The 12,787-nt window shown below is 44.3% G+C and overlaps 1 protein-coding gene across 1 annotated transcript in view; it reads right to left on the reverse strand.

Moving 5' to 3' along the window:
* The window catches only part of LOC119382025 (hemicentin-2), a 283,040-nt gene that overhangs the window by 154,573 nt on the left and 115,680 nt on the right, over window positions 1–12,787 (reverse strand). The window contains exon 4 of the mRNA XM_037649767.2: window positions 2,147–2,398. Coding sequence (XP_037505695.2) covers window positions 2,147–2,398 — 252 coding nt within the window. The remainder of the gene's footprint in view (window positions 1–2,146; window positions 2,399–12,787) is intronic.

The following is a 12,787-nucleotide window of genomic DNA, read 5'->3' on the forward strand; positions in this document are numbered from 1 at the left end:
GGAGGTACCGACGCACGTAATGTGCAACAACATATTGCTGCTAAAGGTTGGCGCTGAACCTATGGCTTCAAGACATTCTCAAATAGAAAAACCTATGGGGACGCTTTAATTCGACCTTCATTAAAGGTACTCCACTCGAGTGCTCATTAAGTTTAGGGACATGCTCTAAGGCTTCTCAAAGGTTAGAAGCATACGACTCTGAATGTTATTTTAATGGAGTGGTCTTTGTCGTGGTGCCGGTTCTGTTCTGCCGTGTATATGCTCAATGCGAGGCATGCAGATACAGGACGAGCCATACAGGAAAGGCATTAGGCAGCGATATCCTTGCATTAGAATTTCAAGATGCATGCAGAAAGCTGCACAAGACGAAAAGCGGGAAGACTCTAAAGTGCTTGTTTAGTAAAAGGAGAAGAAAAATATATTGAGAATCGTTCCACGTTAAACGAACCAGACGTTCGAAGACACGCTAAATCATTTTTTTTTCACTCAGAGGCTATTTAAATGTTCTTAAAGTGGAGTTTAAGTTACAACCGAATAAAGTTTCCGTAAAGCTCAATGATTTACATTTCCCCACTTTCACGACCTGCGCTACGGGTTCGCCTTCGACATGTTACAGGACAGCACCAGTGCTCTAACTTGTCGTGTAAGAGCGGCAACTATCGCGTGGCACAAGCAAGTCCTGGCATGCCTACCCTGAACTTAAAATGGCATTGTTAAATATACATTAAAATGAGCCAAACCTCATCTGCCACTTCGCACTGGCACAGTACTGACAAAATGTGCCACTTGTACTCGATCTTTAGATATGTGCTTTCGTTATCAGGTAATGACAGCATTACAGTATTCTTGATGGCTATACGACGTCATTCTCAGTAGATCTAAAGCTTTTCTGCGTTATTCCCCGGCGGCCAGACATCTACTGACACACGATCTATTTCATGTTTACAGCGCTGGCAGCGCAACTGAGGATACCGAAAAAAATCTCCTCTCTTCTATTATAGTCTGCTATACAGAATTTATTACAGGGGGAAGAAAGCTTCAGTGTTAGCATTGTCGTAGGCGCTGCCGAGCAGGCAATATACGGTGTCAAGATTTTTGTCTGAAGAGAGCTTCTTGGCAAAAAGTTGTACTTGGAAACTATCAGCTACCATGAAGGCCACCACATAAACATTGAATGCCTACGATTAGAACAGCATCAAGAGACAGTTCGTGATCGTTTTGGCATGTTAGGTGTTCGTTATTGGTTGAGAAAGTGCTTGGACCAATGACCCATCCTTGCAAAAAATTAAAAGCTGTCAAAGCGCTGCCCAAATATCTTCTGAACGGTGGCCCCGTTAGTTTCGTTTGCATAGTGATATAGTTATCAGATTGGAACGTCGTGAACTTTTTCTTGTATCAGTAGCTTTTATGCGCTTTGCCGTTAACAAGAGTATTATGGAAAAATCGCAGACTGTTGATAAGCGTCACATGTTATGTGGAGGCCATACTTTCGAAGCAATACGTATATTGTCGTGAGCACGGTTAGTGTGAACATGGGAGCGCGTACCGCACGTAGCCACGTGGTGCTATCAGCGAGGCCTACCTACAACAACACCAAGCTCTGCATGCGCAGTTCGTTTGTTGTGGGGTGATTTTACTATCACGCGCATCACGTCATCGGTGAGCGCCTTCGATGAAGGTGCGCTCAGGTGACGTGGTGCGTGGGATGGTAAACTAGTCTCGCCGCTGACGCACTGCGCATGTGCCGAGTCTCGCGTTGGTGTTCAGGGGGGCGTCGGTGACAGCACCACGCGGCACGCTCTCCCGTGTTAACGCTAACCGTGTTTATGACTGTAGATGCATATTTGGAATTGAATTTGGAATATTATGCGTATAGCACGATCAGCCAATCATGATCATCCGTATCCGCTTTCGAATTTCTCTGTTCTCAATCCACCCTGTAAAATGGGCACTGATATACTGTTCAAAGCGGGTCCACCAGCTGTGACTGCCCCAATTCAATTATGCCAAAATACCCAATTTCACATTTCGAAAGACCATGTAAGCAAGGAAACGGAGAATATGAAAATTGAGGGTATTGTCGGGCTCCTTTGAAAAATGACCTCCACCGCAGTGCGATACAGGCAAAAGAACTTTGTATACTTACGGAGCATATCGAGTCGCACGGTGGTGCGCACTGGAGCTGCGAGGCCATTGTCCACCTCGCAGACAAGCTGGATGAGCAGATCGGCGCGTGAGAGCGGGCCCTGGCGCAACTTGCTCAGCACCAGCACCGATGCGTCGTCCAGCGCTGACGACACCGTAGTGACCGCGCTTCCAGGCACCGGCTCCTCGTCGTCGTCGGTCAACGGCCGCCGTGGCCGACGCAGCCAGCGCACTTGGGGAGCCGGCCTGCCTGCTGCAAGAAGACACCGCCACAACGACCGGTCAGCTTGATCACCGACATCTCCGGTGGGAAAATCATCGCTCTTTCGCAGTATTAGTTAACCATCTTGTACTACTAGCACATAAATTGAATGTACGGGCAAACGATACAAAAACAATAGCTGCATATTTAGCGTGAATATATTTAACCCTTTGACGTGAAATCACCGGGCAACAGATGGTCATCCACGGTCAAGCCCGAAAAGTCCGCTCTAATGTCCGGGAACATGAGAAGGGTCACTAACAGGGACCAATTCAGTTCACTCATATTTTTTATAGTTTCAGTTTATGCCGATAGTACTTACCAGACGCAATTATCAGGGAACGTCACACAACTAACGGCGCGTGTGTCCGGCTCCTCGTACGCACACACCCGTCCCTTTTCAATTTTTTAAGCGAAGCTTCCTTTGCGAACCCTCCCGGACCTATCAGACCGTTCCGCCGAGCTGTCTATAGTCGAACTGCTCACACTGGAATTATAGACGGCCAATGACGGGATTAAACTTCTGCGCCCTATAGCGCAGCAACCTAATGCTGTAATCACTCGGTCATAATCGCGCGTACGCCTACGCCGTTCCAACGCCAACTACCTCTTTGAGATAATAATAATAATAATCTGGGGTTTAACGTTCCAAAACCACGATATGATTATGAGAGACGCCGTAGTGGAGGGCTCCGGAAATTTCGACCACCTGGCGTTCTTTAACGTGCACCTAAATCTACGTACACGGGCCCCATACATTTTCGCCTGCATCGAAAATGCAGCCGCCCCGGCCGGGATTCGATCCCGCGACCTTCGGGTCAGCAGTCGAGCGCCATAACCACTAGACCACCGTGGCGGGGCTACCTCTTTGAGATGATCACGGCTTGTTTCACATTGCGTGCGAGCTAGAGGACACACGCGTGTTCCACTTAACGCCTAAGGGCACACAAGCAACTCAACGATGCGGTCGGCTAATCGCTACATCTGCTTCATGCAGGTGAGCAAGGGTTACGGAGCGCGTTATGGTTCCAATAATTCATTTTTGACCCTACTGCCCGGCGCGAGGCTGTACGCCTTTTTTTCAGTATTTTCTACCAAGGACATCAGAAGAATAGAATCACCTGCCTCCGCATCTAACCGCTGTCACGAATCACCAAGTGTTCAAGAATATCTTAGCTAATATTGTATAATTATAATTTTATATATTTGCTCTTTTTTGTTATTTTTATATTTTTTTCTTTGTAACCACTCCCCTGTCTACTGCCACTGGCCCTAAGGATATTTAAATAAATAAATAAATAAATAAATAAATAAATAAATAAATAAATAAATAAATAAATACCTTTCCTAGTGTCCTTCGCTGAAACATTGCTGTCACTCTTTGAGGAAGCTGCAATTTTCGTACCGCCCGCACCCAGATCTTAAAACATGCCCAAAAACTTTTTTGATTACTTAAAAGAGAAAATCGCTTTATTTCGATCGAATCGAAGGCAGAGAGTATTACTGCCCTACGCAGCAAACACAGCAAACGGTATGACTGATATAACAAGCTTGTAAAACTTGATACACGCACAAGAACTGCGGATCGACAATCATGACAATCGGTTCAGGAGGAATAACCTTATTATAACCATGTTCCAGAAAGCAAGAGGCAAAAACAGTGTGAGATCGTGTAATACTACGAATAACAACGTCGCGAGCCTTTTTGAAATCAAAGCTGTGGCAGTAGAGAGAATGAACGGATTAGAAAGGCCTCAGAGCTAAGAAAAGCCGGCCAATAATTCTACGGCTTGCTTTTTATCGCGACAGGGTAAGCGCTTTAAAGAAACGGTTCAAGCTGTAGCGGATCACTATTCTGTAAGTAAAGAATTCTCATTTCGCCTTTCGAAACTGTGGAACTATGGCAAAGCAAGAGGGGAAATGAGAAAAAAATGTACCCTAAAGGGGTCCTGAACCAGCCCTCCCGCTTGGTTAAAAAACCTGTACTGCGGAAAGCAGACGCTGCTGTGAACAGCTCAGCCAAATCTTGCAGTCGTGCCATAGAGAAGATTGCTAGTCACGTCATAAAGTCATAGAGCGGAATGCTATAGGCAGGCCCATAGCCAGGAATTTTTTTCGGGGGGGGGGGGGGCACTTGCTGAAAACTATGACAATTTCAGAAAAACACCTATTTTTATTATTTATTTTCGGTAAAACACCCTTCTCCACCTCTCCACCAAAGGGGAAGACGGGCCCCTAGTCCCCCCCCCGGCTACGTGCCTGGCTTTAGGCTGATAGCTGACATAAATCAAGAGCAGCGTTTGGATCAGATGTGCTTCTTGCCACCGCGTGCCGGTGTCGCGTTCTATAGTGTCTACAGTGTGCTAACATTACAAAGTAGCAGCACTAGTCCGCACCAGAATCACTAGAAGTGAGCAAGCGCGTTTAGTGATGCGCGCTGACGAAGCTTCTCTCCTTGCGTCATCCCTCCCTGTGCACCCTGCAGCACGCTCATCGGGACGAAAGAAGACGGAAAGCGCTCAAAGCGTGCGAGAAATCCCTGTAACTCATCTCGTACTATACGCATTCGAAAATATTTTGCGTCAATCTATTCGTGAGGCATTAAAGGGACCGACAACTGGCCAGAACGGGTGGTCAGATCCTGGTGGAAATGAAGAGGCCGTGAATTATAGTGACAGATTCCAGAATACTTTTCGCGATCTGAGTAGGGTTTATATTTTTAAATCGCGTTTAAAAGTAACAAAAACCGGTATGTCGCGCCGCCTAGTGCGAGCGCCATGAACCAGACGTATGCAGTCTTAAGCACTTTGTTGTACACGCAGTCTAATACTTTTATACGCACCAGAACGAGGGCTGAAAATTTGAACATGTACGTTATTGTCAATTCCCGTTTGTTTCTAAGGTAAAAGAAGTAAAGCATGAGATGCGGCGCTGCTTTCGTGGCTTCCAGTGAAACGGAGGCTGCGGCGCACGCGCGCGGCGTCCGGCGGCGTTTCCCGCGTAGCTCGACTCTCGTCGTATCGGACTTTTGAAGAGTAGCACGCGAGTTTGCGCTGCTGCTCGCAAAATGCCATCGAATTACTGTTCTGTGGAGAAGTGCTACCACTTCATGAACAGCACTGCTCGTGTATCCTACCACTTGTTTCGTTTTCGAAGGCTTAGCTTGGCTTGGCTTGACTAAAATGTGATAAAGCGACCTGTGTACCGCCAAAGTACTTCTATAAGAAGCCCCAGAAAAACGCTATAACTATTGTAAAATAATGTAATAGGCTAGAAAGCAGTAGTCGCGGCACCGCAGGCTTTGCAAACGTAACATTGCCTTTTCATACTTAGGGCATAACTTGTCACCACTGCTGGCGTATAATCGCTATCGCGCTCACCTCTCACTGTTTGCAGCATGTGATATTAAGACTGCATAATCGCTGCAGATCGAAAAACTCTGATTACAAATGTTTTACGGCGTTCTCCGCGTTACCACTCCGTGATTAGAAGCTCTGACCGGTAAGCTTCCCATTGCACTCAAGAAAACGGGTACCACAAAAGTTGGTTGTCGGTCCCTTTAAACTACACCCCTAAATTATGACAAAACCCGGAGGGGTGGCTAATATTTGTGCTGGAATGAACCCAAGAGTGATGTGGTCCCCCGTCAACTCGGAAACAGGTATCGCGGTGAAATCTAAACTGGCGAGCTGTGAATTTGTGGCCCCGCGCTGATTCGTCCTGACAGCTTGCCAAATATTTTTCTTATAATGGACATGTGGAGTGTGTCGATAAATACTTATGTCCAATCTCCAACAAATTGATAAATAGAAAACTGAGTTGTGCGGCTATTTTGTTTTTAAGGTGTACATATTTTTGTGCATATACAACGATAAACTTAATGTTTGCACTTGTAACTCAGATAATTACCTTCGTTTGTTAGAACACGTTTCGATATTAATCTTTCATTATGGATAGGAGCATATCCTATGTGACTTCCCCGCTATAATCTCTTATGATATTGATTGACAGTGCCCTTAGATAGACATAAAACACACAATAGAAATATTTTAGAGACAACCTCGCACTCCTTCCACGTACGGCAATCGCCTTTGGTAAAGCCTATCTTTACGCAGACCGAAAGAACCACACAGTAATGTTGTAAAATGAGGCGTGTAAATGACATTTTCTGTGTCGCTTTTGTATTAGCTGTCGGCTCTTTTGAAACAGTGTGACGTACACAGTGTTCGCACTAAATGATTAATTGGCGCACGCTGCCATCGCTTCTCACTTCGTGACACTGAATTATTTACCAATAATTACTTTTTCACAGGCTCTTCACTTGTCCATGCTCTAGAATTAAGCAAGAGTGCTTGCTAAGTTTCGCTCACCCACGCTTAAGCGTGCTCCGAGAGGAATTATAGAAGAGAAAGGTGCATTTGCACGGAGGCTATCAGCAAAACGTATACTGCAGGTCAGTCATTATAGTAGAAGTTACCATGCTGGGGCCTAGTGAGTCGGAAAGGCTTTGGCCGAGATTAATATTGATGCTGATATCCGCAGCACTTCAATGCAGGTGCGTTATACGTGCAAGCGTACAATGTGGCAGGGACATGAGTGGTATACCCCGATAAGAGCTAAGTGTTGTAAATTATGTGGCCGACCATCGCGATTCCCAAGAGCAGTTGTCCTGCGGCAAGAGCAGTCTTTCGTGAGAATAGTTTGGACACGTGCGTTCTTGCTAGGATGATGGGGCGCGCATGTCGCTGACATTATCCGTAGTGCACCACACTGAAGCTATTGATATTACGAATTCATGCGCCACGCAAACGCCTTTCTGTGTTTCATGTTACCCGCTTTGTTTCTGGTTGTTTCTTCTTTGCATTGGTTTACCAAACCTTAACGCATGGAGTAAGTACACTTTTCTCATTCGTATATTTTACCCCTTCTTTTGGGCAGTGAACAAAGGAATAGATCCTTTAATGGCAACGATGTCCGCTGCTTTTTGCATTCGTGATTACAAAGGTTACTAGCGCTACAACTAAACTACACTGACTGTTGGAATGCTGGAACTCTGTTACACTTTTCTGATAAGGATTGTAACTGTGCCTATACTGTGCAGTTTCGCACACAGCTGCAGCGGGCAGTGTGAAGTGCGTTGCAAGGGCAGGAGAAAATTTATTGACCCGCTCGCAAGAGGCCTTAAAGGCTTTAGCCATCGATAGATGATTGGGTTCACAAAAATTGATTGTTTGTCTCAAAGGTTGCGCTGTGACGTGATCAGGAAAGACGATGCTAAACGCTCAATGTCGACGTAAGGCCGAGAGAGTGGCTTATAAAAATGGTGCCGGCTTTCGCCAAATACCGAATTACATAAACTTACCAGCAGAGTGTGTATGCATGGTCTGGTGGTCAGCAACTAAAACTAAATTTTGTAAAGTATCTTTAGTAAATAAGTTGTTTTCATATTTAATATTTTCAGCCATCCACAATTAACTTTCATTTGTCTTCTGCAAAAGCTTTTGTTCTTAATTCATTTTCTTGCTCAAAAACTACACTTAGATCATGTTAGTTTTTTTAAAAGGCGAAATCCTTACATGGCTCATCGCTCGAAAAATCCGGCGTCTGTAAGCGCCGTGAACACAAATAATACCAAATTTGTCGTGACGTTAAATAAAGATATAATGGTGCCACATTGTTAGAAGCAAAAAATGAAGTGAATTCAAAAGGAATTTAAAGTGAGTCAACGTACACCAAAATGAATCAAGAATGTCTCAGCGTACCCTAGTGTGAATCTAGCAAATAAAGCGATTCAAGTTAATTAATAGTGCGTCGCACAGCATACGCCTTCGTCTGCTAATTCCTTAGCGTTGGCTGAAGGGACCTGGTGACATTTACTCATTGACTTGTACTAGTAAAGGATGCTGAAATATGCAAGCTGGCATGCGCATGCCTTCTCGTGAACAAGCGACGCTGTTTTACCGCATAAGAACCGGCTCCGCATACACCCCGGCTTGGTCATTCAAGACTGGGCGATACGCTTCCCCATTTTGTGCCTTCTGTGGTGAATCGGGGACATTGAACATTTTATTTGGCTTTGCCCGCAGTTTTATGTGGAAAGAGCAGCGAGAGTCCGCAGCTTGCAAAAAGGTCGTCATAGGCACCGGACATTTGAAGACGTCATTTTTCCAGAAGGGACCGCGGCAAGGAGGAAGAGCGTGCAACTAATTTTGATGGTCTTCAGACGCTGGGTTGTCCAACACGTGGTGACAGACACTTCCAATTCAGGAGATGCTCAGTTGGAACAATTGCCGGCCATGCAGGCCAGGCTAACCCCGCCTGTTGCAACATCACAACCACCACCACCACCACCACCAACGTCTGCTCATTTCGGGGCCTTTGTTTGGCAAAATGCAGAAAACATGAGGCGAAATTTAATCTCTTCGGGCGTATTCATTTCACTAACCAATGTTACCGCAAAAAAACTTGGAGGACGGTGGAGCTTCACCTTCTAGAGTAGAACGCGATAGCGTAATCGGGCCCCGTGAGCATCGCCTTCTCAAATGCTAGCCTGGGTTCAGTTCTCGGTGCATGCCTCAACCGTGCCGCAAGGAAACGAACGACTGAATGCGTAACACTGGCCATTTCAAACTATCCTAGAACGCCTACTGCAGGTGCAGTTGCGCAGTGCCCCCTAGGCCATAATTCTTCCTTTTGCGAATCAGCGAAGGGCCCACTACACGTCCGTAAGGCAACACGCGAACCCACGCAGCTGCTCACTTAGTTGATTCTTTTGCTGGTGATGATGACGAAATATGTCTGAGAGCTTTGTAATGGGCACGCCTTTAAAACATCCACTCGTTACGCAGTTCACATGTTTTAACGCCTGGCGCGATTCTACGCTTCTGCCGCGCAATATTACATGCGTTAAGACTCCTGCCACTACATGACATTCTCTTAGTGTTTTTTTCCGATGCAGTTTCGAGCAATGGCGTGGCTTTGTGGCAGAACACCTGCTTGCCGAGCAGATGGCCTGGGTTCGATTCTCACTCGTTCCGAAGATTTTTTATTAGTTATTTTATTTGCATCTTTCTCGATTTTTCGGTCACGGACAACGCTAATTTTTCGCTCACAACTAACGACGCCGACACCGACGCGGACACCGGAATTTCTGCGAAACGAGCTGTTTATAACGCTATCGTGTTAATATTCCCACTGACGCCTATCAAAAAAGCGGGTAACTATAGAGTTCCTTTTATCGACTGTGTGATTCTCAGTGATGTTAATCTCGACTGATGAAATGCGTTCTATGGAGAAAAGAAACAACAACGCAGCACTCACCTCATTTTTCGTTACTATATTATTAGAGCTTTTCTAATGTTTGTAGCATAATGATTTTCTTTTGTCTGGAACAGCCAGTCGGCGAACATGGAGAAGTGGCTGCGCAGAACAATGGGAACTTGAACTATTGATTATGTAAGGAGAGCAGAAACGACATTCGTCCGTTTGTAGCACAAATCTACATAAAGGAAATACGTACGGATTTCACGCACAAAAAAAGAAAAAGCTTACTACTTGACGAAACATTCCTATATACTTGTGCGTGATTCGAAGGCGCGACCAAGGCTTTTGCGGGCCATCCGCCATGTCATCTGAGCTAACCAAGAGGCTAGAAGGCTACAGCGCGAAGTCTGATTGATCGACAACTCGAAGCACGCGGACCATTTTTTTTTTACCATGAATCCGCAAGACGATGTCTGGTCATCAAGATGATTAGGAATATGGTTCTTTGTACTGCAAGTGATTCCGATTGACTATAGTTTTAAAAAGTGATTTTTATTATTAATCATGCATAATGATCTTGTGAGACAAAGGTGCAGTACTGCTGATGGATGTCGGCGGCGTAAAGAGAATTTCTTACATAATTTCTTAACTGAGCTGCAGCGAGTTCATTTGAATGATCGGGTTGAAATTTGGACCGTTGGCTGACGAAAGCTGAAAAAAGGCTAGATGCTGACGATTAAGTCCACAGGAAAACCACAATAATTTAATTGCATTTTATTAATATCTGGGGGTTTTACGTGCCAAAACCACGATATTATTATGACGCACGCCGTAGTTGGAGGGCTTCGAAAATTTCGACCATCTTGTGTTCTTTAACGTGCACTGACACCGCACAGCACACGGACCTCTAGCATTTCACCTCCATCCAAATGCGACCGCGGCGGCCGGGATCGAACCCGCCACTTTCGGGTCAGCAGCTGAGCACCACAATCACTGTACCACCGAGGCGGACTAAAATCTCAGTTTGCTTTAATCACCTCACCTATAGTGATGGTAAAAGGGTTATGAGAGACTGGTTGATGAGAATATCACAACATGCTTTCCTGAAAAAGAGAACAACTTTTCCTTCTTTGAGCGCAGACAGGACAATGGCCACGTAAAACATCAGGTTAATGAGGTGAGAAGACGCATGAGGAATATTGCGAACAACTACTTTTGTTCCATTGGGGTGAATGTAATCAGAACCAGTACTGGTATTTTTTTTCCCATTCCGAAGCTCGCGGGATCGAATCCCGGCCACGGCGGCCGCATTTTCGATGGAGGCGCAAATGATCGAGGCCCGCGTATTTAGATTTAGGTGCACTTTAAAGAGCCCCTGGTGGTCGAAATTTCTGGAGTCCTCCACTACGGCGTCCCGCATAATCATATCGTGGTTTTGGGACGTAAAACCCCAACAAGTATTATTATTATTATTACCCATTCGCTAATTACTTGGGGTATTTCATCAAGTGAAGTAAAACATAGGAATAGAGGATGCGGACAGTGAGCGAACTGGCGACGATTAACTTTGGAGAAGTGCAAGTTAAAAGCTCTAGCAATAACCACAGGTCCGGAGAAACTGTGAATTCCATCAGGACTTCTGATACTCAAGTTGTCGCAGTTCTGTGTTGAAAGTTGTCTGATGCTGTGCCACCGTTTGCGATGTCTTGGTAAGAAAAAAAAAAATGCCGCCTATGGACGCCGACACGAAAAAAAAAACAAAAAGGAAAAGAAAAACGGTATCACTATTTATGTCCTTATTTTATGTTTTACTGCAGTAATCGCCAAGAAAATCGCCTGCCAAGAAAAGAAACTTGACGGGGAAGCGTAGCACAATCTTTGTTCGTACTTCCTCTGCGATTCCCTTTGCCTTGGTTTTTTTTACAATGCTATTTGTACATAGGGATGACGAACACAACGAAAAAACGAGGAGTAATCAAGCCCTACGCAATGAGGGCCTTTAATACAAAGTGTGCATTCTTCATTCGGCGCTCTAGGTTACATAACTTACTAATTTTATTTACGTTTCGAACCCTCAATATATGGTTTGAAAAAAATATATATATATTAAGAAAATACAATGTACGCCGTTTAAATACGCTGCAAATGTCGCTTTCCTATTACTCATCATTTTGTGTACATAATTATTTCTACATGAGAGAAGTGCGGATTACTTGTATCTTACGTTGCGTACCACACAAGTAATCCGAATAATAATAATAATAATAATAATAATAATAATAATAATAATAATAATAATAATAATAATAATAATAATAATAATAATAATAATAATAATAATAATAATCAATGATCAATGATCAATGATTTATTTAACGTGCCCAGGAACAACCGTAAGGTCTTTGTGCTGGCGCACGCAAAAAAATACAATAAAAATAAACAATACAATACAGACAGTTTTCAGAAATAAAAAGAGCAAAAACACGTAGACAAAGAGAAATGAACACAATAGGGGAGGAGTAAAATAAGACAACACGAGAAATATTGACGGGGCATAAAAAATTAGATTGCATATATACAACTATGTGGAAAGACTGAGAAGGGATGACTTTGTACATTGTGCCACACTATGTCAAAACAGTGCAAAGCTCGGATAAAAACAATGATTGTGGGCTATGAAAAACGTCAAGATCAAGAAAATTAACATTATAGAGACTTTGTATTCTGTGAACGGTAGAGTGTTGGAAGAAGCAGGCGGGTACATGAAACGGTCTGTTCTCTCTGGTTAACTTACGCGGAATTCGAAAATTTACACAAATGAGAAGTACAGGGCAGGATATGATACCGTGGACTAGCTTGTAGAGAAATAAGAGATCAGAGCGATTTCGTCGGCAGTGAAGTGATGGCAGTGATAATAATTCAGCAGTACTTGAACGAGATCCAGAGTCATTTTTAGCAAAGCGATGGTTATATATGCTGAGGAATTTTTTCTGGACTCGCTCAATGGCGTTGCTGCTGGAATTAGGAATGCCATTCCAGATCACAGATGCATACTCTAGTTGAGGAAGACATAGCGCGGTGTACAATTTTCGGAAGGGCACAGGAGAACAGAATTCT

This window comes from Rhipicephalus sanguineus, chromosome 1 (genome assembly GCF_013339695.2).
Source record: "Rhipicephalus sanguineus isolate Rsan-2018 chromosome 1, BIME_Rsan_1.4, whole genome shotgun sequence".
Lineage (NCBI taxonomy): Eukaryota > Metazoa > Arthropoda > Arachnida > Ixodida > Ixodidae > Rhipicephalus > Rhipicephalus sanguineus.